The 26398-nt window shown below is 39.8% G+C and overlaps 1 protein-coding gene across 5 annotated transcripts in view; it reads right to left on the bottom strand.

The window, feature by feature from the left end:
* Positions 1-26259, bottom strand: part of DPP10 (dipeptidyl peptidase like 10) — a 691476-nt gene extending 665217 nt beyond the window's left edge. The window contains exons 1-2 of one of the 5 annotated variants that reach the window (XM_073884889.1): positions 5717-5810; positions 985-1159 (exon numbers count right to left, since the gene is read on the bottom strand). In XM_073884889.1, the coding sequence (XP_073740990.1) occupies positions 985-1056 (72 nt within the window). In that variant the 5' untranslated portion in view covers positions 1057-1159; positions 5717-5810. Of the gene's footprint in view, positions 1-781; positions 884-984; positions 1590-5716; positions 5811-26148 lie in introns of those variants that run through there. The other 4 variants (XM_073884902.1, XM_025857215.2, XM_073884891.1 and 1 more) reach the window with 4 other exon arrangements.
* Between the last annotated feature and the right edge of the window lie 139 nt (positions 26260-26398).

Below are 26398 nucleotides of genomic sequence, written 5' to 3'. Positions count from 1 at the left end.
AGGGCCCCCCCAGCCGGTACCCGGGTGCCCCCGTAGTTATCCGCTGACCTAACTGTTGCCCTCTCGGCTCAGAGTCCCTGATTGATGTAAACGTGACAACACCTGGAGGCGGCTCAACAGCCTGCCTCCTCTTTGCCAGGGCATCTCAGCGCTCCCGACCCTACAACTTTGGGAAAAAGCGACACCGAACTCCCGAGTCACCCCAATCCAGGGACAGAGACGAGATGAAGATCCACCGAACGGTTATGCTACAAATCTCGAAACACCAAAACAAAAAAGGGGGTGGCCGGTGCGGAAAAACAGAAAAGGGACAGAAATAACCCTCAGCCGGTACAGGGCACCCCATCTCTGCAGACACACACATCTGGCCCTAACAAATCACTAAAGCCAGTACCTTGCCAGCTTCCCATAATAATGCCTTTTACTCCCAAGCTCCGCTCCACTCAGCAGACCACAGATGCAGGGTACACCTCCTTCCCCCATTTAGCGCCCCCCCCCACCCGCCCCGTCCCGTCCCAGTCTCCTCTAAAGAAAAAAGAAAGCAAAAACTCTGCTGGCCTAAAGGTCATTTTCCTAGTGGGGTAGCTTTGGCCAGCGCTCGCTCGTTTCAGCTGTGTGTACACCCGCTCTAACCCTGCAAGTGGACGCCTCCAGGAGCGCAGTAATTTCTCCAACGTGCGTTAATTTTGAGCCAAGAGGCCCCCATTCCGTGGCCCCGGCCGCCTCTCCCTCCCTCGGTGGCCCGCCCGCCCGGGGCTCCCGGGCCACCCCCAGCCTTTACCTCTCTCCCCCCTTCCCCTCGGCTCTCCACCTTGCGCATCCTCTCGCCCGGCCCCAGAGCGCACTCGGCTGTTCGAACTTCCTGCGGAGTCCATGGAGGAGGCTGGAACTGGGGCGGGGGGAGGGTGGGGAGAGGGAGGCGGGGGAAGCGCCGACTGGAGCCACCCTTCCCGGGAGGGCCTGACCGCAGCTGCCAACTCTCACCTGGTCCGCCGGCTGCGCCTGGCTCGCCCTGGCCCCCGGGGTGGGCTGCTGCTCCTGCTTCATGGCTGTCATCGCCGGCGGCCCGCGTTGCCGCTCACTTCCTCGCGGGCACTTCAGACTCGGGGACCGTCACTTGGCAGTGATCGCATGTCACAGGAGCCCGACGCTCTCCGAACTGGCAGAAGGGAAAGCGGCAGCGACGGGGTGGGGGGAGGGGAGCGACAGGGAGGGGAAGAAGAGCGGCACCAGGCAGGCTCCCCCTTGCAAGATCCCTCTTTCGGCTACCGCAGACCCTCGAACTCCCCACTCCCCCCGCCCCCCACCACCCCAAAGCGTAGAGAGCCTCGGAGATCAAACACGACCAAGTGGCAAGTTAGTGGAGCAGCGAGAGGCACCTGACCGTGCTCGAGCGATGTCTCACAGCGCCGGAGGAACCCGACTAGCATTCTACCGCAGTCCGCGCCCCCCGCCCGCCCCCGGGGGCTCCCGGCGCCGCGCTCAGTGCGCCAGGTTGAGCAGCCCGGCGCCCCGCTCCAGCATCTCCCGAGCAACCGCAACGCCGGAGAGAGCCCTGCGCGTCGCGCTAGCTCCTCACACCCGCGGCCAAGGCGGCTGGGTTCTGCTGGCCCCCTCACCCCCCAACCCCCGCCCCCCGCGGGCTCCTGCTAAAACCCGGAGAAGCGGAGCGCGCCCGTGCAAAGCCCTCGGTGGCTCGCTCGCTGCCACTGGGCATGCTCCAGCGCTCAGAGAAGGCAGGGGGCACCTGGGGACTAGGGGCCCAGAGCCCCACTGGGGCTGCCAACACCTGTCGGGACCCAAGTGTTAGTCCCACGTTATGGACCGAGGCTCTGCGTCTCTCGATTTGTGGCAACGGATGGCCTTATCCTTTAGCCTCCAGCCTGGGCACCACCCCCCACCAGCTGCCAGTGGAATTCCGAAAGGTGGATTACAAACAATAGTAACTAATGATGATATTCTACTACTCACTTTGTTTTATCCTTTTTTCTAGGACACGTAGAAAAATCTTCAAATTTTCAGTCCCGTCTCCAACCTTCCCTTGGCTTAACACAACCCTCTCCCCTTCAAAGTTTTCTGAGCACCTATCATGTGTCAAACACACTGCAAGGCTTGGAGGGATTGCAAGGAAGAGAGACTAAATACCTAGACAAACTTACCAAATTCCCTGCCTACAAGGAGTGTACCTGATACTGTGGGTACTGGGAGCCTGGAGCAGGGATATGAATCAATGAGTCAATTTAACTCTTTGGAAGTTGAATTCCTGTGGGTGGGTATAACACACAAAGTCCACCAGTGTCATCTAGATGCATTACTACTTTTCCCTGTTGCTAGAAAGGACCTGCCCAAAACAGATGGACAACAAGCAGTCCCCCGTCTCAGGCACAGGTTTTTGGAGATTGCTCACTAGAGAAGAGGCTGGAGGGAGTTAAATATCCAGATGTTACTGCACTCAGCACCAGGGTTGTGACAAGGTTCCAGTGGGAAGGGATTGAGCATATGGATGGGGGAGGGTGGCCAGTAGCCTTGAGTTTGTTTTTATTGGCTAAGCCTGGCTCCCCACCCCTTGTCTGAGTTACTCAGTCCATGAACTGGGCACTTCCTAGAGAGGGTCTATCCTAGGGTAATAGGAGTTGTGCTCCTGCCTGTTAGAGAATTGTCCATCACACTTGTCCTAAATATTGTGTCAACAGTTCCTTTAAAATATGTTTTGAAAAAAAAAGCGGTGATCTCTAGGTTTGATTAGATTAGAAAATAAAAATATGAATTTTTTTCTTCAAAAAGGTAGGATTTGGGTGATGAAAGCTTACTTTTCAAAAATAAGTAGTTCAGTGCATATGAGTGACTTCTAATAGTGTGTTAGTCCAAAAGAAATGTTTTTTTGAGAGGAATGACTTTGCTATTTGTAAAAATATAAAGCAAATTTTAAAAATGAAACATGGTCAGGGGGCTGCCTGGGTGGCTTAGTCATTAAGTGTGGTACTCTTGATTTCAGCTTAGGTCATGATCTCAGTGTCCTGAGATCAAGCCCTAGTCCGTCCAGGCTTAGTAGGGAGTCTGCTTGAGATTCTCTTTCTTGCTCTGCCCCTACTCCCCCACCCCCAACCTCCCACTGCTCTCTGGCCCACTGGGTGCCTGTGCCCCACCCAAATAAAATAAATAAATCTTAAAAAAAAATGAAACATGAGGGGCCTCTGGGTGGCTCAGTCGGTTAAGGGTCTGCCTTCGGCTCAGGTCATGATCCCAGGGTCCTGGGATCAAGCCCCATGTAGGGCTCCCTGCTCAGTGGGGAGCCTGCTTCTCCCTCTCTCCCCTGCTGGTGCTCTTTCTCTCTCAAATAAATACTTTTAAAAAATGAAACATGGGTATAATAGCTATTGAGTATTTTGTCCATTAAAATGGCAATCTCTATTTTCCCACTTTTTTTCCACACCCCCCCCAGGGAGAAAGGGGTCTACATTATTCCAAAAATGTTTCTATCCTTGTATTTTGCTCTTCTGCTTATCATTTTAGTACATTCATCCTTTGAATGTGTTTCCATTTTGGACAGTTGATTTGACTTGAAAGTTTATGTGCAAAGATTTCTGTTGACATAGGACAAGCATAGACAAGAGGGAATTATTCTCAGCCTACTTGATGATTTATTTGATTGAAGTCAACTGTTCAACTTGCATTCTTTGTCAGTATTCATTATAAAATCTCCTTTGTGGTTACAAAGATGTAAGTTGTATATGTTTCATGTATAATGTGTATATGTGTATATATATCATTTTTTAAAGGAAAGTTTCTTTGATTTGAGTCCATTTTTTTGCATGGGTTATTTTGTCTAGGCTGAAAGCGTTATTTTATATCTGATGGGGTCTAAGGACATTAATTAAAACTTAATCATATGTAATTTACAGCTTAAAAATTACTTTTTGAAATGTGATGCACTGGAATTACAATGTACGATTTTCTACTTCATTTCTTATTGAAGAAAAAATGCTAATGTCCAAAAAGAAAAAAGTAAAGGAATACCTTCCATTCTGAGAGAGAACATCTGTAGCTCAGTTGTATATGGCTTCTGATATTAAGTTGTCATTAAAAAAAAATTATAATCAAACATCTACAAAATATATCTAATCGAGTAGATATAACCATAGTGCAGTGTGGACAAGAGAACAATGTGCCAGCCTACATCTCAGCAGAATGGGCTCCTGCCTTAGCTTCATCACGGAATGGAGGTATGGGCAAGAGTGAAGTCACTTAGCTCCTGCCTCTGCTTCCTTATGTGGTAAAATTAAACATTTTAGACTAGGTGACCAACAAGATCCTTTCCTTCCCTAAAATTCTATGAGAGATCTTAATTTTACAAATCAAAAGACTATCTAATCTGAAATGATAAATTACTTATATATGTTTAAATTTTAGTAGGAGTCAGTTAAGTGCTTAGAAAAGTACAAAAAATTCAATAGATAAGGATTCTTCATGAAGTGACTAACTTAATATCCACCAAACTTCCCCCACACTCTCTAGTTTACATAAATGTATAGTAAAATTCTTGCCTTGATAATACTTTTAAAATTCAGAAACTTAAATATCTCTCTACAGTGTATCATTTCTGAAAATTAAAGATTTAAAGAGTTTTGTAGAAATTAACAGAATATTTTTGAGTACTTTTCCTCATATGTTTGATGAACTAACTCATGGATACCATACAACTTAAAATCCTGATACAATGGTAAAAGAGGTTTTCCTAGTCTTTATGGAATGGAATCAGACTCTCATAACTGCAAAAGGCCTGGAGAGATTGCCCAGCAAAATTCCCTCTATTTTAGGTTTTAAGTTTCTAAACTTTGCAACATATTCAGGAAGATTTCTAGGATTTAGACTTCATCACTTCTTCCTGAAAATTTTCATTGACTCAAATCCTAGTTTAAGGTTCCCATGTAGATATACCCCACCATGTTGCATCCTCAACATACTGATAGGAATTTCCAAAGTCCCTCAAAAATTTTCTTGCATAAAATATTGTGAACATCTACAATGTCTTTCACTGATATTTGATTCTTTAAAAGTGAGATACCAATTCAGTATATTTCACTTTACCTAGAATTATTAATATGAATAATTGAGGATGGGTGATGAAATTTAGATAATAATTAAACATATTCATGATAATCATGAAAATGTTTAAGCATCGGTGGCAAACATATGATGTTCCAGAAATATTTTAGTCATATGTGCTGTATTCAGTCTTCCATGTCAAATAGTAGACCCAGGACCCCCAAATCCCAAATTTACTTTAACAACCACCAGTAACAAGGCCTGGCTGTCTAAACTCTGATATGTTAGAGAAAGACAGAAGTCCCTTGAGATTTTGAGAAGCAGGGTAACCTTTACAGATAAATCCTTCAGTTTCAGACAAATCAGATAAGGCAAATAGGACTCTGTAAGCTGCTAGTGCCCTGGAGTCTCTCCTTACCTTTTCCTTCACTACTCTCTCTTTCCTGAGGTAATTCTGCAGTGTCACCTTGATGGGGATTTCCCTAGCATTAGCCAGTCTGCTATTGAGTGCCCTTAATGAGCACAGCATCAGGAAGGCAGAGTTCATGAGCTGTGCCTTCAGAGACCTGGCCTGAAATGTGTCCAATTAGCTTTTCACAGATCAAGAAATAGCTTTAGTTCACATCTTCTGCTATCATTTGCTTTCGATTTATCAATCACCTCTACTCACCTCACTCGGCTTCTTGAATTTCCCAAAGTGCACATCATGTCTTTGGGCAGAAAACCAGGATGTTGAGCAATCCTCAGAAACAAGCTATATTTTAGAAGCTCTAACTAGTAAACTATCTCAAAAAATATTTTAAAAACAAATAAAAAAGAAAGAAAAAGAAGTAAAGGTACTACATTAAGTGATAACTGTGTACACTACTCATACTGTTAAGAGATTCTTGCAGCATTAATTTAACTAAACTTTTTGTCAGTCTCTATGACAGGAAGACTTTCCTGTTGTAAAAATTCATAGCCCAATTATGATCTCTGGTGGAAGCAGACAGAGTTGCAATATCCTGAGAGCCATTCTTGTTGCTCACTAGAGACCTGAAGATATTGACAAACTGCTCACTCACAATGAGACCTAGTGCTGTAGAGTCTGCTTAGTTGTTATATTAACACACCTCACATCTTCTTTAACCAAACAGCCCTTCTAAGGCATATATGATGGTATTAAGACAGGAAAACAATGCATATGATTTTTCTGTGTAATATTTTCTGTCCATACATGTAGCTGAATCAACACCAAAACAATTTGAGAATGTGTGAAATTTACCTGTTGTCACTGTTTTTACCCACTAGATGCTTGACAAGGGGTCTGTGTTTGATTTTTTTAAAAGACTACTTATTTAATGAATTAGTTATGTTTGCATAGCAAAAAATAAAAATAAAAAAAGATCTATTTTTTTTGGCTGATATTAATGGTCATTTTTTTGGTCTGATCTTCACATTTCTTTAGAAATGAAATAAGGTTTTCCAAATCAGATTCTATCTCCAAATGACAGAAAGGTTGTCAGATGTGGAAGAGTATTTAGAAACACAGGCATAACATTTCCCCCTTTCATGTAGTGAGTCAGCCTTTGATGAATAAATTTCCCTGAACTTCGTATTTCTTGTTTTCATAACTAAGACTAGATTTTCTAATAATTCAAAATACCTCTTTATCTTTGTCCTTGGAAAGTACATTATTACTAAGACATCTCTTACACTCAGATTTCATAATAGTTAACTGACTTTTTCCCTTATGTAATTCCCACAACAGTACAAAGCACATTGCCCATTCAAGGAAATCTTTCATGAATTGAAAGAGAAAATGCTACTGTGAAATCCTGAACAATTTTTGGAGGGAAGGGAGAATTTCAATCTTTTGTAAAAATTTCACCATGCTCAATTTATTCTTAAGGATTTAGTACTAGATTCAGACTCCCCCATGAACTTTCCTTTTGAAAACAAGAGATAGTCTAGGATATAGGTGAAGCAGCTCCAGACCATCCATTGACATTAAAGGGTCCCTGGCATTTTTCCCACTAATTGACTCTTTAACACTGGGAATTATTCTTCTACCATCACAAAAAAAAAAAAAAAAAAAAAAAAAAAAAAAAAAATTGAGGCCAAGTCCTTGGATTCACAGCTAGTCCTTTTACCACACGGAGTCATCTGTTTAGATTATACAAATATAGTTTCAGGACATCTTGGGATGTGACCTCTATTGAAATGAGGCACATTAAGATACATCTCTCATTACTGAACACTGTTTAACCTATTAGCCTAGATGGGTTGTTTGCTACTGGTATAGATCACTTCTTATATTCTTATATTCTCCTATCTCTCTTTTCATCTATATCATTTTGGGAGAATTATGTCATTTAATATCTATGTTATACATATAAATATTTACTAAAGTCATATCTTTATTCAAATCAGAAAGAGATTAAGGAGAAGTGGAAGGAGAAAAAGAGGAGAAAAAAAAAAGCCAAAGGAATGCATTCTGAAGCTGGTAGAGATATTAGCATGTATTAAGCCTTTTATATTTTTATTCATGCTCTCACATGAAGACTAGAAATACTATAATTCCTATTGGTTAGATCTTATGTGTTGCTCCTGCCACTGGCTATATTCTATGTATTCATATAATTTTAGAAAGCATAGTCCAAATTTTAATTTCCTTGTTTCTCTCTAGGTGATTTATATTTGATGTTTCTCAATCAATAATATCAAGCTTACATTTTCTTGTGATATTTCATCATTTTTTGCACTTAATAGTTGATTGTAAGCACCAGTGGAGGAGGTGGAGAGAATCTATAACAAATAACACAGTTTATACAAATCAATGACTAGAGAAATGCCCTTTAACTAGCTATTTTATTGAATCAGCAGTGTTTGTATGAGTGTTTAATCCTAGTTGATAGACATCAAAGTTGCTTCCCAGATGGATGAGAAGCTCTCTTCCGTGGTCTGCTAGTCCTCCCTGTGGAGAAGCCATCCACTCCTTCCATCTTCCCAAATGTGACTGATCTGTTAGGACTCAGCTCGTCTCCCACATCCCCGCTGATTCAAGTTCACAGGGATTTTATTCATTCAGTGTTTTCATAGTGTAGAAGTCACCACACTGTTTATGCCACTTTTCTGGACTGGCTTGTGTAGCATCCCAATTGTCACAAGTGACTTCTCTTTCCTACCAAACTGTAAATTCTTGGGGAGAGAGAACAACCCCTTGGGTACTGACTTACAGTTTGTGTGTGTGCAAGGGGTTGTGGGTAAGGGCCTATATCAGTCTCTTTAAGTAGAGATCTTGGAGGATATATATGTATTTTCAAAAAAAATCTTCTCCTCACCCCCTGAATATTAAGCTCTGTCAAAAACTTCCATGCACTTGTTTTGTTTTCCTTTAATTTATTGAACAGAGTCACCCAGAGGAAACATTTTTTCTCTATTTCTATTGTTCACCTTTATTATGACATGTAGAAATTATATAATCTTGATATTCCTCTGATTTACTGATGCTGGATATGAGTAAAGGCCCACAAGTTATTGCTTGATTACATTAGGTAAAAGCCAGATAAATTTGGAATTTTCCAAACTAATGAGTAGATACCATTTACTATAAAATACTAAGCCTCCAATGCTGTGAACTCAAAGGACAAAATGAATTTGGAGACAACAGCTATATTGGCAATGTTACTCCTAATTTATTCTTTTCCCCCTAATATATAAATATTACACTCCTTGAGAAAGGAGGAGCTATACTGGGTAAAATGATAAGGAAATGTTTAATTGAATAAGATGTTTTATTATTTTAAATACAGCTCAAGTTTCTATAGCTTGCCTATACAATGCCAAAAATTATTACAAGGTCAATAGAATCTTCCAGGATTATGCCCAATGTTAGTACATAATTATTTTTGCCTTGCATCCTCTGGATACATTTTAAGCAAATTTGTTTATCTAATCTACTATCTTTTGGACCACATCTCAAAAACGGGGTAAGAGGAATTGTCATTAGATGGGATACACAATAGCATGAAAGGAAAATATATAATCTTAGAGAAAAAAAGAAAAAAAATTGGACCTTCCATTATAAAGTAATACAACAACTCAGTACCATTTAGTATGGGGAGGGAAAGAGAGGCAAATATCCCTAGGCAGTTCAGGAGGATCTTAGAGTATAACCATATCATGGCATAGTAAAGTTGATGTTGAAAATGAGGACTTTAGGAAAAGTAAAATCAGGCTAGGCATACTTTCTTTAAAAGACAGGGTTATTTTGAGAAGATGGACTGCAGTGATGCCAGCATGGGTTTAGGCTAAATAGAGAACTAGATATCAAAACCAAAAGCACAACATTTACAATGAATCTAGATAGCAAGATATCTCTCCAAATTTCTAAATTCCAAAAGCCCACAGCTTGAATGTCTTTGGTATCTAATAGGACAAAGCATAGAGAAGTTGTGGGACAAATGACCAACCTGATAATCCCAAAACCTTAAGAAAACCCAAAAATAGTCAGTAGATATTCACTAGAAAACACAGTGGATCAATTTAAGAACACCCAATAGAAGATTTTTATGCATTCCAACAGTGAGTAAAAGGAACCCTGTTGGGAGTTGATTTCCCCTTGATCTCTCACATTTCTCCAAGTCTTATTACCAAGAAATAGTCTTTTGTTCTAGAATATCATTTGAAGAATATTTGTATAGAAATTATCTTGGGAAGGGGGATAGTGTTTCCCTCTGGAGAAAAACACAAGTTTGTTCAGAGTCCTGCAAGATAAATATTGTTCCCTCTCCATGGCAAAAAGTAGGCATGCTTTCTCTCCAGTATAAAAAGGATAATTGTCTCCTTCAGAAATCAAGAGAAGGCATGCTACTTCCCATTATAAAAAATTTGGGTTCCTTTAGCTTCTCCTATACTGCAACCCACTGTGTGAGCAGGTATTCATCTGTTCCCAATCATTCACCCCCATGGGACTTGGGGACAAGAAGAGTTTACAAAAATATGCTGTTATTCATGCTATTTGCTGTACCATGGGTAATAATGTTCTTTGTCTCTGACTCAAAATTCTCATGTCTTTTGAAAATGTCCATAAAGCTGGCTAACTTGTTAGCTTGCAATTATACAAAATCTTTCTTTTTTTTTTAATATATTTATTTATTTGACAGAGAGAGACACAGCGAGAGAGGGAACACAAGCAGGGGGAGTGGGAGAGGGCGAAGCAGGCTTCCCGCGGAGCAAGGAGCCCAATGCGGGGCTCAATCCCAGGACCCTAGGATCATGACCTGAGCCAAAGGCAGACGCTTAACGACTGAGCCACCCAGGCACCCCTAAAATCTCAGTTCTTAAGAGGCTGATGTCAACATCTAAGGTGGCTGGAGAAATCTATATCCTATGAACCCTTGAAACTGACATGCCAGGCTTCTTGCCAACACAGACCCCATAGTAGGAAAAACTATTAGAAGTGGAATCAAAATTGAGCAGAACAGAGATACCAGAGATGAAGAAAAGAGAAAATCCAGCCAAAAGGTAAACAGACACAGGCAACCTAGGATCACAGGCCATCATATTTTTAAAATACTACATAAAAACAAAAAATAAGGATCTCCTTGAAGTTGGAAAGCCTATCTGAACTTTTAACTATTTAAAGTTCAAGAACACCTAAAAAATTTCAGGAAAACTAAAGTCACATAAAAATGATCAACAGAAAACTATCGTGGTCAAACCCCATGAAAAGTTTTGCCTTGACAACAAAGCTGCTACATGAAATAAAAAGGATAATATCCCTTCAGATAAGGGATTGACAAATTACAGTCCACAGGCCAAACCCTACCCTCTTCCTATTTTTATAAATAAAGTTTTCTTGGAACATAGTCACACTCACTCATTTACATATTGCCTAAGACTGTTTTCATGCTACAGTGGTAGTGTTAAGTGTTTGTGACAGAAAACATATGGCCTGCAAAGTATAAAATATTTACTCTCTTGCACCTTACAGGAAGTTTGCCAACTTCTGCTATTGACAAAGAAAGCTTGCCAAAAAAGTTATGCTCAAAAATTTTTCAAAACTGCAACATACTATTTCAAAATGAGCTAAAGAACATTTAAAAAAAAATACAATACATGAGAGAATAACAATCAGAATTAGAAAAACTCAAATAAAAAGGGACAGCACTCAAGAAAGAATCAGAAATAAAAGAAATGTCATTAGAAATAGAGACTAATCTAGGAGGTATATTAAGAGCAAATAAGCACAACAAATGATACTCTAACAGAAATCAAGGTGGGAAGGAAAAAAAAATGTTAACCAAAAACAAGTGAAAAAAGACACTCAAGAGAAAGCAACAAATTTTGTAGATGGCAAAGAAGATCCAACATACAGATTAGGGGAGTTCTGAGTGGGAGAACAAACCAAAGCAAGCTTTGGGAGATGGGGATGGGACAAATACTAAGAACTTAAATTCATAAGAATGATCCTGAAATTAAAAAAAAAATTAAAACTACTTATTGAAAAGTCATATAGTATACCTGAGATCAGCATAGCATAATCAATGCCAAGTAAAATTAAGGGATATTAAAAAAAAATTATTTGGGCACCTAGACAAAAGTAACATTTAACTTAAAAAGTAACTAATATTTTATTATCATTAGACTTTTCCACAGCAACACTTCATCTTCAGGGGAGAAATGAAGTTATATATAAGATATTCAAAAAAATAAAATATGGGCCAGGAATTTTATGGATTTACATATGTTTGTATTTCTTTTTTTAAATTTTATTTATTTGAGAGAGAGTAAGAAAGCAAGCACAAGCAGGGGGAGGGGTAAAAGAGGAAGAGGCAGACTCCCTGCTGAGTAGGGAGCCCCATCCCTATGACACAGGGCTGGATCCCAGGATCATGACCTGAGCTGAAAGCAGATGCTTAACCAACTAAGACACCAAGGAGCCCCTATATGTTTGTATCTCTTAGATTTAAACTATAATTTGAAACTCTTATCTAACTCTCCTTTCTTCCTTCTGCACTTTACAGTGATGAAGTCTGTATCACTATTTGAGACCTCTCTCTACTCCTTTAAATGCCTCCCTTTGTTCCTTCATAAGTATTTCCTCCAATAACTCTTGCATATCTAACCACACATGCTTCTCGGAGCACCTGGACTAACACAGTCTAGCAATAATGACCATCCGCCTTGCAATCAATTGTCAAGTGAAATACAGCTTGTCCAAATAAATTTGAATTCCAGACAAATGACAAATTTTAGTATAAGTTGTCCACTGTGGACTTTCAGGGGTATACTTATACTAAAATTTATTTGTCATTTATCTGAAATTGAAATTTAACTGGGTGTCCTGTATTTTTATTTGTTAATTCTAGCAACCCTAGTAGCAATGCTTATCACTTACACTCAGACTGTGGTCATAAAAGAAACCAGGGCTTCTTAGAGAAATGAATGTGTCTGGAATGAGAAATGTACCAGACCATCTTGGAACATTTTGACATAAACTAGCATGGAAGCTACCAAAAAATACTAGGATATATTAAAGGAATCAAAAGACAATCCTGAAAAAGTTCTATCTGGCCAAAGAAAAATTTGAACTTTGATAAGGATAGCAATGATGGTTGATGGGAATCCATCAGGTCAGGTATGTTTAAGTCCCAACTGGTCCCCTCCTGAGGATGATGGGGAACCAATTTATTATTATGAAAACTAGGTAAAGAAAAAAACAGAACACTGATCTGTCCTTTTTGTGAACTGCATGACTGAGTAACCAAATTGCAGATGAGAGGATGCATCTCCTTCTAAATAAAATTATTCAAGCTAATAGATAAAAATAATGGATATAATTAGAGTATTACCACTTTGGAAGCTCCAATAAAATAACAAATTGACACAGTGTGCCCCCTGATAAAAGAACATAACACTACCTACAGTCGTGCCAAACTCTTCAAAGCTCTGTCTGACCAAGAGTCCACTCCCATTTGCAGGAAATACAAGGAAGAGAAGAACATGCACCATCAGCACACAATCAGCAACTCTACCCTGGGGCAAACTCTGTAAGGCAAGTGTCTCAAGTTCATCAACAGACAAATTTTAAGGAAGAGCAAAGAGCTTGGTGGGGGTTGGGGGAAGGGATGACTTGATTAAAATGAAGTTACATATCAATTAGAAAATTGATGACTAAGCCATAGTGCATCCGGATACACACTTAAGTGATAAACCATCATGAAAAACAAGGAAATGATTACTATAAAAATCAGGACAGTGTTTACTTTAGGAGGGAGGGAGGACAGGGCATATGGAGAGGCTTGGGTAACTAGCAATGTTTTCTCTGACTTGGGTGGTGGCTAAAATGATATTTGCTTTAATAATAATTGTGTGTGATTTCCTGTATCTGTGTTTTATTTTTACATAAAAGTTTAAAAAATGCCTAATAGAATTCTTGGCTCCCAGTAAACACTCAATAAAGGGTGGCTATTAAAGACTATAAAGTAAAAGATAAGGACTAGATTTAGAACAACTCCTTCCATATTGTTTTTGTAAAGTGATGGTAAACCTCCAGCTCTCAAGGTCATGCTCTCTCTCTCTCCAATGTAGGTAGAGCTACAAAATTGCTCATGCCTTTCCAAAATGTGTTTATGGCTTCAAAAGTGGAATGTTAACCTTGTTTATGCTTTTAGAGCTCCTCAGAGTTAGCAAACACCAAGATAGACAAGAGGTTGTATGGAGAAAGGCACTTTATGTTTTGCTGGGGATCCTCTTTGGGATCTTCATCACGAGACCATTAAGTCACGTGCAAATACTAAAGCAACTTAGCCTGCATTTGACACCATGGGGAAAATTGTGGATTGTGATCTCACTATTCAATTCCAACTTTATGTGAGGAAAGCAATGAGTCCCAGCCCGAGCCCACTCTTTCTTACTGACTGCAGCACTACACAGGCTGTGTGACGTACAGAACAATTCGTGCTCTTCTTAGCAGGATTTGTGGCTTCAGGTGGCTATGCCTCTTGCCTTCCCAGACTGAGTGACATGCTTGTTTCAAGGGCTGTAGTCTTCAGTCTGCAATTGTCTGGCTATGAACAGGTGTACAGTTGCTATTCAAGCTGAGCTTCAGTTAGTATTAGAAGGATGCCTTCTCCTCCCTTATGTCCATGCTTCTTTCTTATGTAGCACCTGCCTTGGCACTATCTCTGCCCGCACTGCAGATTTGGGCACAGAGTGCTGTGTCTGAGGGTCCAAATGGGGTTCTCCCATCTGCTAAGAAGTGCTAAAATCTCTGAATGTGCACATCCCTGAAAGGATACCCCCGCCAAATGCACATTTTTTCCACCTAAAAACATTTGCAAATTCATTTAGACTCTTCAAAGAAGCCATCCCTGCCCACTCCAGTGAGAAGTGATTTCTTCGGTTTTCCATTTCTAGAGCACTTAATCTCTATACCATGCATTTGTCACGTACCATTTACTTCCTTACACCGTCAGCCATCACACTGGTATTCTAGCACTCTCTCCACTCTACCACTCTATCGAGTCCATTCCCATTTTGGAATTTTTCCTATGAATAATAATAATAGTGAAAATAATAATAACTCACATTTATTGACTACTTAATGTGACTGAGGCACCGTGTAATGCTTTTAATGCAACAACTCTACAGAGTGGATGTTATCTCTACCTCCATTTAAAATCATGTAAACCTAGGTTTAAAAGCATGACATCCAAGATTCCAGTTACTGAGAGGCATAACAGAGATCTGAATGCAGATAATACTATTGCAAATATCATTAATAATGTCCTGTCTTACATCAAGACTCACAAAGAATAGATGTCTATTTAATTTAATCCTTAAAGTTTCATAGAGTGCTTACTATGTTGATTTTTTGCCTGGAATTACTATGTAATATATTATAAACTTTATAAATGTGTGTATATACACTATATATATAGTATATACATATAGCTACCCAGTAAAAAGGCAATAAACAGACTTAAATAGGTAGATGATTTATAACATTGAAAGTATTTTATAAGATCTTTGTCCAATTTATCTAGCACAGAGGGATATATGGTAGTTGTGCAATAGGATTTTTTTCCGGCTATCATAACTATCTCTATGCTTCCCCATGATCCTTATAACTATTGGTTACATGCAGTCTTCTTCATTCGGATATATTATTTAAAAATCTGTATCTAAGTAAGAAAAGACGACCTGTATTTTAAAATCTGTATCCAAAAGCCTACACTAACAATAAGAAACTTTGGCAGAAATTTTCAGATACAAGAATGGAAAGCTATGAAGAAAAATTTATATAGTACTCTCTAGTAAGAGTCCATAACAAACCACCTATTCACCTACACTTGGGATATTCTGACTGTTCCCAGTATAAGTTATTCGATGTAAATAATGGTGTTTTGTAAGACAAATGCATGAAGAAAGATACAAACAAAATATCAAAATTTCTATTTGGACTTGGAGTCATCCTGGTGTGATAGCGTAGTGGTTCTCAGTCTTGGGTGCGTCTCAGAATCTCCCACTCCAGATCTCCATTAAGAAGATGCAGTAGAGGGGCGCCTGGGTGGCTCAGTTGGTTAAGCGACTGCCTTCGGCTCAGGTCATGATCCTGGAGTCCCGGGATCGAGTCCCACATCGGGCTCCCTGCTCGACGGGGAGTCTGCTTCTCCCTCTGACCCTCTTCCCTCTCGTGCTCTCTCTCTCTCTCTCTCTCTCTCTCTCATTCTCTCAAATAAATAAATAAAATCTTTAAAAAAAAAAAAAAAAGAAGATGCAGTAGAGTAGTATCTAGGAATCTGAATTCTTACCAGCATCCTAGTAGATTTTGAAGAGATTGAGGGATCACACTTTGAGACCAAATTAAAGATACAGTAGTTAAGAGATGAAATTTGGAGTCAGAAAAACCAGAGTCACCAATTCAACATTTACTTGCAATGTACTTAACTTCTCTAAACTCCAGTTTCCTTTTTTCTGTAAAATGCACAATAACAATGTTATCTGACTCACAGCCCTGTGAGAAAATATATGAAAATGATTGGCTTAGTGCCAATCATAGGAAGTGATAATTGTTAGCAAGTAGTGGTAGTGATGGTATTACTAGTGTAAAAAAATGCAGGTGTTCTCAGAATGATATGTCATGAGGGAACTAAAATTAAAACAGCAATGAGATACCACTGCACACCTATTAGAATGGAAAAATCCAAAACACTGACAACACCAAATGCTGGTGAGGATGTGGAACAATAGGAACACTCATTCACTGCTGGTGGGAATATAAAATTGTATAGTCATTCTGGGATACAGGTTGACAGTTTCTTGTAAAACTAAATATACTCTTGGGGCACCTGGGTGGCTCAGTCGGTTAAGTGGTTAAGTGTCTGCCTTCGGCTCAGGTCATGATCCTAGGGTCCTGGGATTGAGCCCCATGTCCAGCTCCCTGCTCAGTGGGGAACCTGCTTCTCCCTCTCCCTCTGCCTGCCCTTCCCCCTCTGCCTGCCCTCCCCCTCTGCCTGCCCCTCCCCTGCTTGTGTGCTCACACTCTCTCTCTCAAATAAAATCTTAAACAAAAACACACAACAAAAAAACCTAAATATCCTCTTACCAAACAATCCAGCAAACACACTCCCTGATATTTACCCAAATAAGTTGAAAACATATCCATATAAAAAACCCGCATGCAGGTATTTATAGCAACTTTATTCATAACTGCCAAAACTTGCAAGCCACCAAAATGTCTTTCCATAAGTGAATGAATAAATAAACTGTGGTATATCCAGACAATGGAATATTATCCACTGATAAAAAGAAATGAGCTATCAAGACACAAAAAACACATGGAGGAAACTTAACTGTATATTACCAAGTTAAATAAGCCAATCTGAAAAGTCTACATCCTGTATAGTTCCAACTATGTGACATTCTGGAAAAGACAAAACTACAGAGAGAATAAAAAGATCAGTGGTTGCCAAGGTTTTGTAGAAGGGAGAGAGGGATAAATAAGTGAAGTATTGGGGATTTTTAGGGCAGTGAAACTATTCTGTATAATGCTGGGACATGAATATATGTCATTATACATTTGTCAAAACCCACAGTATAAAAAAAAACAAAGGGTGAACTCTAATATAAACTATGAGTGTCCGTTAATAATATACCAATATTGACTCATGAGTTGTAAGAAAAGTATCATGTTAATACAAAGTATTAATCATAGCAGGAACTTGTGTGTGAGTTTGTTGGGGGGTGTATGGGAACTCTACTTTCTACTCATTCTGTAAACTTAAAACTGCTTTTAAAAATAAAGCCAATTATTACAAAACAAAGACAAAAAAAGTAGGTGTTACTTGCATGGCTAAATATGAAAATGTGATATCAAAGAAAGAACACTGGCTATGAACTCAGGGCTCTAGGTGAAAAAAAAAATACACAACTGGATTTTAAAGACTTAGTACAAAAAAGGAATCTCATTTATAAATTTTATATTGATTACTATTTGATATAATATGTTGCATTAAGTAAATATATTATTAAAATTAATTTCACATCTATTTATTTTTTTAATGACTACTAAAATTCTATAAATTATATGTATGGTTCACATTAGACTTCCATTGGTCAGTGCGGATCTGTGAAATGCTCAGGAGGTTTCTGGCATATAAAAAGCCTTGAAAAATTAACATTCTTTGATACTCATCAGTGTCCTGTCTTGTAATAATCTTTATTTTTCTTAATTACAGTAAAAAATTTTTTATTATCATTTTCCCTTGATGAGTTCTAATAAAAAATTAAGGCTAGTGTAATCCTTTGGACATCACCCCAATTTTCCATCCCCTCTTACAATTTAACTGTCCAGTCACCACCTCTGGACTAAAGTCACCTCCATGGCCCTGACTGGTACCATGCCAGTATCATCTCGAGTCAGCCAGTGCTGCTTGGTCTCTCCAATGTGTGCATCCTGCCTCCCATTCCTAGGCATGCTGATCAGATAGCCCTGGTTACCTTTGAGAGACTCTAAACTTTCATGAACGGTGTTTCAGGAGCTTTCCATCTTCCTTCAAGTAACTGAGTGGGCCAATCTAATGGTTTTATGTTAGAAAAAGTTTTACTGTTTAAATGTTGAAAAATGTTTGAAGTGGACCTGGAACCAGGCCCTAGAGAAGTGAGGACCATCTCCCATAAGCAAAAGGGAGATCTGCTAAAGGGATCTATGGACTGGCAGAAGCTGCATCTTGGAGGCTCTCCGCCCTCTACTGGTCCTGGGATAAACAACAGAATGGGATGTTCTAGGACACCCCTGGGTGTCTGAGAAGATTGCTCCAACATGGTCTCATCTCATTCCACAATGTCATACATATTTATGCCAAAAGATCAAAGAAATGATCCAAGATTCAGAAGACTAAACTCTATTAAGGTATAGCCATTCTCAGCAGGATCAAGCCTGTTGGACTCTGCAATGATTTGGCATATTTAAGATGCCAGTACATTTTAAACCTTTTGTACCTTCCCTGGCATTAACTGCATTTCACAGAATTCATAGCCTTGTGGAAATTATTCTATATCTTGAATAATGCCCCCATTCACTGGGCAGATCCATTCATTCTCTGTCATCTATTTCATCTCATATTTTACTAATCTTTCAGGTCTGTTGATCAAGTCTGTTCTACCCTGGCATCTCATAATACTTTAAATATCCCCTTAGCCTGGGAAGTACCAATGCTGTTGTTGTTTTAATAATCATAATGAACCATTACTTCCAGCTGCCTATATATTTTCTTTAGTTTCATAACTAATGCTTCAACCTCCAGCTTTTGAAAGGAGCTATAGTTTATCCATCCAGCCATGTGCTAGCAAAGGGCTATCCTACCAGGTATAAATGATGAATCCCTCTGCCTGTTGTTCCTCTACATTATCCAGGGTAACCCCAGTCAGCCTCACAGCATCATGCTTGTCCATATCTGACACAGTATGGCCTATTGTCCCTCCTAGGACCAAGCTACATCCTAAGGCAGGTGAATCTAGCAGGGGGATCTAGAACTCAGTTCCTCCTAAAACTCAAGCCCAATTATAGAGAGCTCAACAATGGACCCTCTCCAGCAGCAGCAGATCACCAAAGAAAAGTGGGTCCAAAGCCCTGCCCCGTAATAAAAGCTCAAATTCAATTCTAGGGTATAGTCCTCAAGCCCAGGCAAGTAGTCACCTCTAGGACACCACAGCCCCATTACCAAAGGTGGCAGACCCCTCTTGTAAAAAAGAAACACTGCTCAGAGTGAGATGGCTTTAAAAGAGGAATGGAAGTAGACCATGGACTCTGAAGGAACCCTGGAGCTGGGGGCCTGGGGTCTGTAGTTTTGTTTCTTCCTTCTGGTACAGCCGTAAGCACTCCCAGGGAACAACCCCTCTTCCCCTGAGTCTTGATAGAGAAAATTAGAGAGCCCATTCAGAAGAGTGTGAGACCCATGTGGATCCGGAGGGGTGTCCCAGTTGGTCATCTCTCTCTGGGAGCTTGTAGGCCTTGCCACATCCACTCTCCTCTCTGAATCAGTTAAGCTTCTCAGCTGGAATTTCTGAACTTGGTCTGCCTCTATTTAGATCAGCAGTGTTGGCTTCCATCTGATCTCCGTTCCTGGGGCTAAACTCCTGGGTTCAGGGTAACTAAGAGCACACATTGCTTTGTTCCCAGACTTTGACTTTGTATTTAGAACATTGGGCTCTGGCTAGCAAAAGCTTTTCCTGAATTCCAAAATCCAGACTTGTACCAACCTTGCTTTAGACCCTCTGTGGCCATGCTTGATTAACTGATCACTGCAGAAGGCAGTGAATGATTTCTGCAAAGCCCAGGATTATAGACAGTTGATGAATATTAAACAGCAAGAGGAGTACAGCCTTTAAAGCAGAAACACTGTGCTATTATCTGACTCTCCTGATAGAATAGGAAATCCTTGAGAGCAAGAACTGTGTCTTATTTGGCTACGGAGTACATAGCTCCTTGCCTATCAAAAGCACTAAATGAATGTTAGGTGAATGAGTGAATATAAGAATATACCTGTATACAGGAAAGCATGGACTCTCTCCTCATGCAGATTACAAACCTGGATGTGTTTCCTTCCAGAATCTAATCTATTAATATGTTGTATGCACTTAAATTATTATTCCCCTACCTTACACCAAAATATCTGGGAGCATCTTTTCAACTTCTTCAGATAGAAATGACTGCAGGTAAGGTAAAATGCTAGCACAATCCCATGCTAGCAACATTACCTAGGTTTAATGACTTAACCTCATTTTCCCCACCTCTAAAGTAGAGCTAAGAGTCTCATCTCAAAAGTATGCTGGGAAGATCAATTAAGATGATATGTGAGAAGCAGCAAACACAGTTATCTGGGATACAACACACATTCCATGAATTTCCCTTTGCCTCCTTTCACAAATGTCAAGTTTCTGGGTATTAGTTTGAGAATGCTCCTGAAAGAAGCTAGAAAAATTTCTTTCCTGCATTTACATTGGTGATTTTCATGTTGGGAAGAGGCTGGAGAATCAGCTAGGGAACATTTCTAAGCCACACATTTTGCAGCCCCTCTGTTCTGATACCACGACTATCATGTGCAGATAGCAGAATACTTCCAAGTAATTTCAATAGCCTTAACCACTTCACCAAACACCTGTACCTTCTTGTCCTACTCAAAAGTTTTCACTCCTGGCTGAATGTTAGAGTCCCTCAGAAAAATTCACAAACTCTGGTGGATGTTTAGGGCTATCTGGTAAACATACAATATTCCTCTACTCCACTCATTCTCCTACTTTCCAAGATAAATGCTTCACAACTTCTCCTCTGTCCTTGAAGATCCAATAGGCATCTCAAAATCATCATGCACAAATATAGACCCCTGATTTATCTATCTCCCTCACATTACCTACCTCGTTTCAGTAAACGGCAGCTCCATTCTTCTAATTACTTGGATTAGAAAACCCAGAGTCATCAATTACTCCTCTCTTCTTGTCTTTCCCCTCTTACACACCATATCCAATTTATCAACAAATTCTGTTGACTACCTTCAAAACAGATCCCGTATTGCACCACTTCTTGCTACTTCCACTGCTAGAAACTCCGTTCAAGCTATTAGCATCTTTTGGCCGGATGGTTGCAAAAGCTTGCTGTCACCCCTTCCTACACCCTTCCTCCCCTTGAATTTTCTCAGAGAAGCCAAAGAGAGCTATTTAAAAAAGAAGCCAACTCATAGCATTCTTTTACTCAAAGATGTCTACTGGCCTCTTAATGAAAACAAAAGCCAAATTTCTTACAGTTCCCCAAAGGCTTTCATTGATCTGTCTCCTTTGTTGTCACTACCTCTGAGCCATCATTTCCAATCACTGCCCTTCTGATGGCACCCCTGCAGCCTCACTGGCCACCTTGCTGGTCCTTAAGCAGAAACTCTGTGAGCTTCCCTGCTGTTTCCTCTGTCAGGAGCACACTTCTCTCTACAATCCACATAGCTCATTCCTCACCTCCCCCAAGTCTCTGTCAAATGCCACTGTGCCAGGAAGCTCTTTCCTGGAGTACTCTCTCTTAAATAGCAGGCTTGTTACTCTCTATCTTCTTTATTCTGGTTCATTATTATTATTTCTTAGTGAAACCCATCACCACCTGGAACTTGCTGATTTATTTATCTTTCTTCTGCTGTAACACAAACCCCACAGCTCGAGGCCTTTGTCTCTTTTGTCCACCTCCATACCCTAAGTGCCCAGCATGGGGTCTGCGATTTGGGAGGCATTTAATAGATAGGTGTGAATCCTGATCTCAATGGGATCCAGTTCTCTAGAGCAAGATTTTCTGGCCTAGAACCATTTGCCTGGGGCAAATAGGTTCACATTCAAGCCAGTTCACTGACCAAGTTCATGTCTTGATGACAGATTGATTCATGTGTCAATAACACATAATGATCAAGTTATTTTATAACAAAATAGTCTCAAGATTTTATTTTTACTTCTCAGATCTTTCAATTTCAGGCTTTTCTGTTAGTACCCTAGATGTATCATAGGAGCTCTGCTTTTCACTTCTAGACTGCTTTGAAACTCAATCCCCTCTCCTGCCTCACAACGCTTAATTTATTAAACTTTTGATACTGAGTCCAAAGTGTCCATTTTTTAAGCCAATTTTTCTAGATGATTATGGTTAGATTTACAATCAAATGCTTACTATATATTTCACTGTCTCAGTAGTATGGCCTTTTAAAATGTGAAGTTTTTGTGAGGGGTGTGTGTGAGTGTGTGAGAGAGAGAAATTGAGAATGTCTTCCCAAAGTTCTTTGATAATTTACATTAAATAACTTAAAAACTGAAAAAATCTATGAGCTTCCCTTTTTTGTCAACTATAACATGAATTCTATAATTGTGATATATTTTCTCACTATGTGATTTAAAATTTTGAATACTAAGTCTCCTGATTCCCTTTTCAAAGATAATATACCATAAATTAGATAGTTATTTTTGCATATATTTTTAAGTTCGTTATAATTACTAGAATAGTTGCTATTTTTAATTGCTAATATAATGCCTTTGCAAACACCCTCTTGGAAAATGGAATTTTCTAGAGAGAATATAACTCTCAATCATATTTGAAGGAGGAATAAAGACTTATTTAAATAATAATTCTGTGCGCATCACCCATTACAGTTTGCTTTCCTTTATCATCAATATGAAATTCATTTTTTCTACTGCTTGGAAGTCACTGATGATTTTAAAGACATTTGCCCACATCTGAGCTATAAGAATATACTCTAGAGTGTGAATCAAGGAAATACATGTAAATTAAACATAATGCAACGAAGTCATAGAGCTTAAATCCTAATAAACAGATATTGAGGATCCTGATACCATCTACAAATGTAACTCTAGATGTGAAAAATAATGATATATAATGTTTCCCAATGTTTTATAAAATTGTCAGTTAAAAAATTAAATCACCTTGGTTTATTTACTGAGGTATTGCTGGTGCTCTAATTAATAAAAAACACATTTGCATTTTATTTTCCCAAATGAAATATATAGCAATCATTCTTACTCACAGGAGTTTTTTCCTAGTAATTATATCTATGTTTGTCCTATCTTTTAAAATAATGTTGAGTGAAAACATTGAGTTAATATAAATTAATGCAAACTGTAAATGTTTTCTAGAAGGGAAAAAACTGTTCTTATTAAATACATGTGCAGCTATTTCAACACAAATGCAAATCAGCCCTAATTTTATTTTCAAAATGCCACCCTTTAACCAATATAATGCACAATCAATTTTAAGCACCAGGCAGGATGCTTTATAATGCTGCTCTAGGGAAGACACACAATTTTTCATTTCATCATCAACACAGTTAAGTTGTATCACCAAATAATCTATAAACCTCTGATTAACCAGATGCTATTTTTCCAACCTCTGTTCCAGATTAAAATGCAGTGATGTGTTCAATAGGGTACAAAAAAAAAAAAAAAAAAACCCACAAAAACAAAACACCTGATAAGCTTTCTTCTTTTTCCTCCACAGAGCCACCCAAGCTCCCCATGTGGAGGGGAAGTGGAAAATGGCAAGCCCTTGTATATGCAATTTTTGGAAAAGTAAATCAGAATAAAAAACATACTTGTTCCAATCTGTAAGGTCCAACTAAATGCAATGTAATGCATGCTAGTGTCTTGGCCAGTCCCTACATCATATCCTCTACTTTTTCTTTCTTACGCTCTGAAGGTCTCTATCTGTATCCTGGTGACCCACATTTCTCTGGCCGAGCCACACGTGACATTATGAGAACAGCTGCAGAAGCCTACATCTCATAGTTGAAGAGAATTTTGAGTTAGTTCTTGGTCTAATAGCACAGTTGTGTTTGGAATGTAGTGTTTGTATAAGCTCTAAGTCACAACATTCTCTAGATCCTTCCTTATTTACTTAGCTAACTCTCCTGTTTCTTGATTGGCCTTTGTTAAAAAGAAAACCACAAGGCCCAACATGGTGTCACTTAGACTGAGTTCCCAAACCAGAGCTTGATACCTAACTTAACTGCAATTTCAACCTCTTCCAGAAATCGGTCAGTCGGGAGTTTTTGGATCAGCACAAAGTAGTCTACCAGAGGGGCCCCTCTCCATCCCCACAAAGAAAGATGAAGTCCCCCGCATGATAAGACCCCTTGCTCTTCCCCTAAGGGAAAGATACTGTGCCTGAAATAATCCTTCCCTTTCCTAATAATTTTCTCCCCACCCCCCTTCTATAAAAACTTTCCATTTGGTACAACTCCTTGGGAGCCCCCTCTACTTGCTAGATGGGATGCTGCCCAATTCATGAACTGTTTAATAAAGGCTATTACATATTTCACATTTATTCAGTTGAATTCTTGTTATGAAACAACCTCCTAGTTGGAGGTCTGTCAACCTCTATAGCCATTCTTCCAATGGGGGAAAATTTTCTCCCTCCCATAGCACTCACTTCCCTCTCCTTATGAATGGACTTCTCTCATTAAACCACAGTGCTAGTCATTGTCTTAATTAGAGCCTGACTTCCCTAATGCCTGCCCCACCTGTTAGACATTCTCCGGTGTTGAGTTTGGATGCCTTCTACACCTGGCCTGGCCAAACACACCAGACGAAGTGATGTGGGCCACTCATTTCCTTTCCCATGTTGACAGTCTGTGCAGCCCGGTAACTGGCCAGCCTCAGTCTTGCTGCATCGTGTACTTTCTCACTAGCCTGTTTGCTAAGGGGCTAGACTGCCTCAAGCCCACACCCTTTGCTGTGCTGATACACCAGTTTTCTGCCAGATGGCTCAGTCAGGTAGACGTGCTAGAGAAAATCAAATCACTGGCCAGGGCTCGGATTCTTTTGTTGCACTCCCTAAAGCTCTATTTATTGTATTAGTTGTAAATCTACCACTCCCTATCAGAAAATGGAAAGCAAATAGATGCCCTTCACATACGAAGGTGAGACTGGATATGCCCTTTGAGTTTATTTTCCGTTAGCGCAGATGACCACCTCTTCCCACCCACTCCTCACGCCTCCCCACCAACACCTGTGCATGGTTTGCATGGTAACTGCTCTGGCACTGTCTTGTTGAAAAAGAGTGGAATCATCTGGACCATATAAGGGAGTAGCCAACACCTGCACCTAATGCTAAAAACACTGCATTAACTGAATCTTGGACCCAAATGGAATAACACCTACTTTATCCCACATCATTGGTAAGGGAAATGTTCTCTTTAAGTGAAAATATTTTAAAATCTATTTTGGATGGACAGTTTTCTAAAATTATTACATTGCTCTCTGCTTTCTTACCCTGGGGATTTTAAGTATGATGACTTTGGTCAACATTTGGAACATCAATTTCTGTGCTATGGCCCCAAAGATTATTAGCAGAGGTGTAATTGTTGGCTCCTAAAATAGGTGTCCTCACATTGCTTGGCTCTGTAACTCTCTATGTCTGCTTTATGGTTTTTCTATCTATCTCTTTGCAATTTTTGCCTTTGCCGATTGCTAGCAGCGTTTCCCCCTTTTAATCTGTTTTGACCTGAGAAATGAGATAGCCATGTTTGGTAGAATAGGTCATAACATAAAAATATATTGGTTCTGACTGAGGGCCAGAGGACAGCTCTTGAGAATATACACATGAAATTTTAGGAAGAATAATTTTTGAAATATTATGGCCTTCCTTTCTTGCTCATAGCTGTAACTCTGCCCAGTTGATGTGTCCCTGAAAATACTATGTGAACACATAAAAGCTTGAAAAACATTGCCATTTGTTCCAAATATCTTCATAGCATATCCACATCTTCACAGACATACTGAGAGAGAACTCACACAGGAGCGCCCTTGCGGTTATACACTCCCAACACATTTTCTCCCGATAGACAATTTACCACACATAGGTAGGCTTACAGGGATCTGGGTGTGTGTATAATCCACCTCAGAGCCTTTGCTCCATCGTGACTTGTAGTCACTATTTTTTTTCTTTTCAGTACAAAGCAAGTAGCTGCTGTTTTGTCCCGTAAAAGTTTCATCCATGAAAGACTCCTCAAAGACACAAGACTTCTCTATTTTCTCCCCGGTTCTTCCCACTCCTTAAAAGTAAATAATTAAAACTACCTCTTTGCCTAAGTGCTCTGTCTCTTGCTTCTCATAAAACTCTTCAGGTGGCGGATTCCGAACGACAGACAGCGGGAGGCCGAATCAGCAGGTCCGAGCACTCAAGTTAAAGGGGAAAGGGAGAAAAGCTTTACGACTTTCCGGCATGTTCATTTGAGGCATGAGTGTCGCAAACCGTGAGAAAAATACCTTTGATCCTTGAGATGGAAGTCAAGAAGGCTTTCTGCAGAAAGGTCTGTTACTGGGAGTA

Source organism: Callorhinus ursinus, unplaced genomic scaffold, assembly GCF_003265705.2.
Source record: "Callorhinus ursinus isolate GAN/ISIS: 27379988/994484 unplaced genomic scaffold, GSC_fseal_2.0 scaffold2, whole genome shotgun sequence".
Lineage (NCBI taxonomy): Eukaryota > Metazoa > Chordata > Mammalia > Carnivora > Otariidae > Callorhinus > Callorhinus ursinus.
This window is presented reverse-complemented; position numbering and strand designations above follow the sequence as displayed.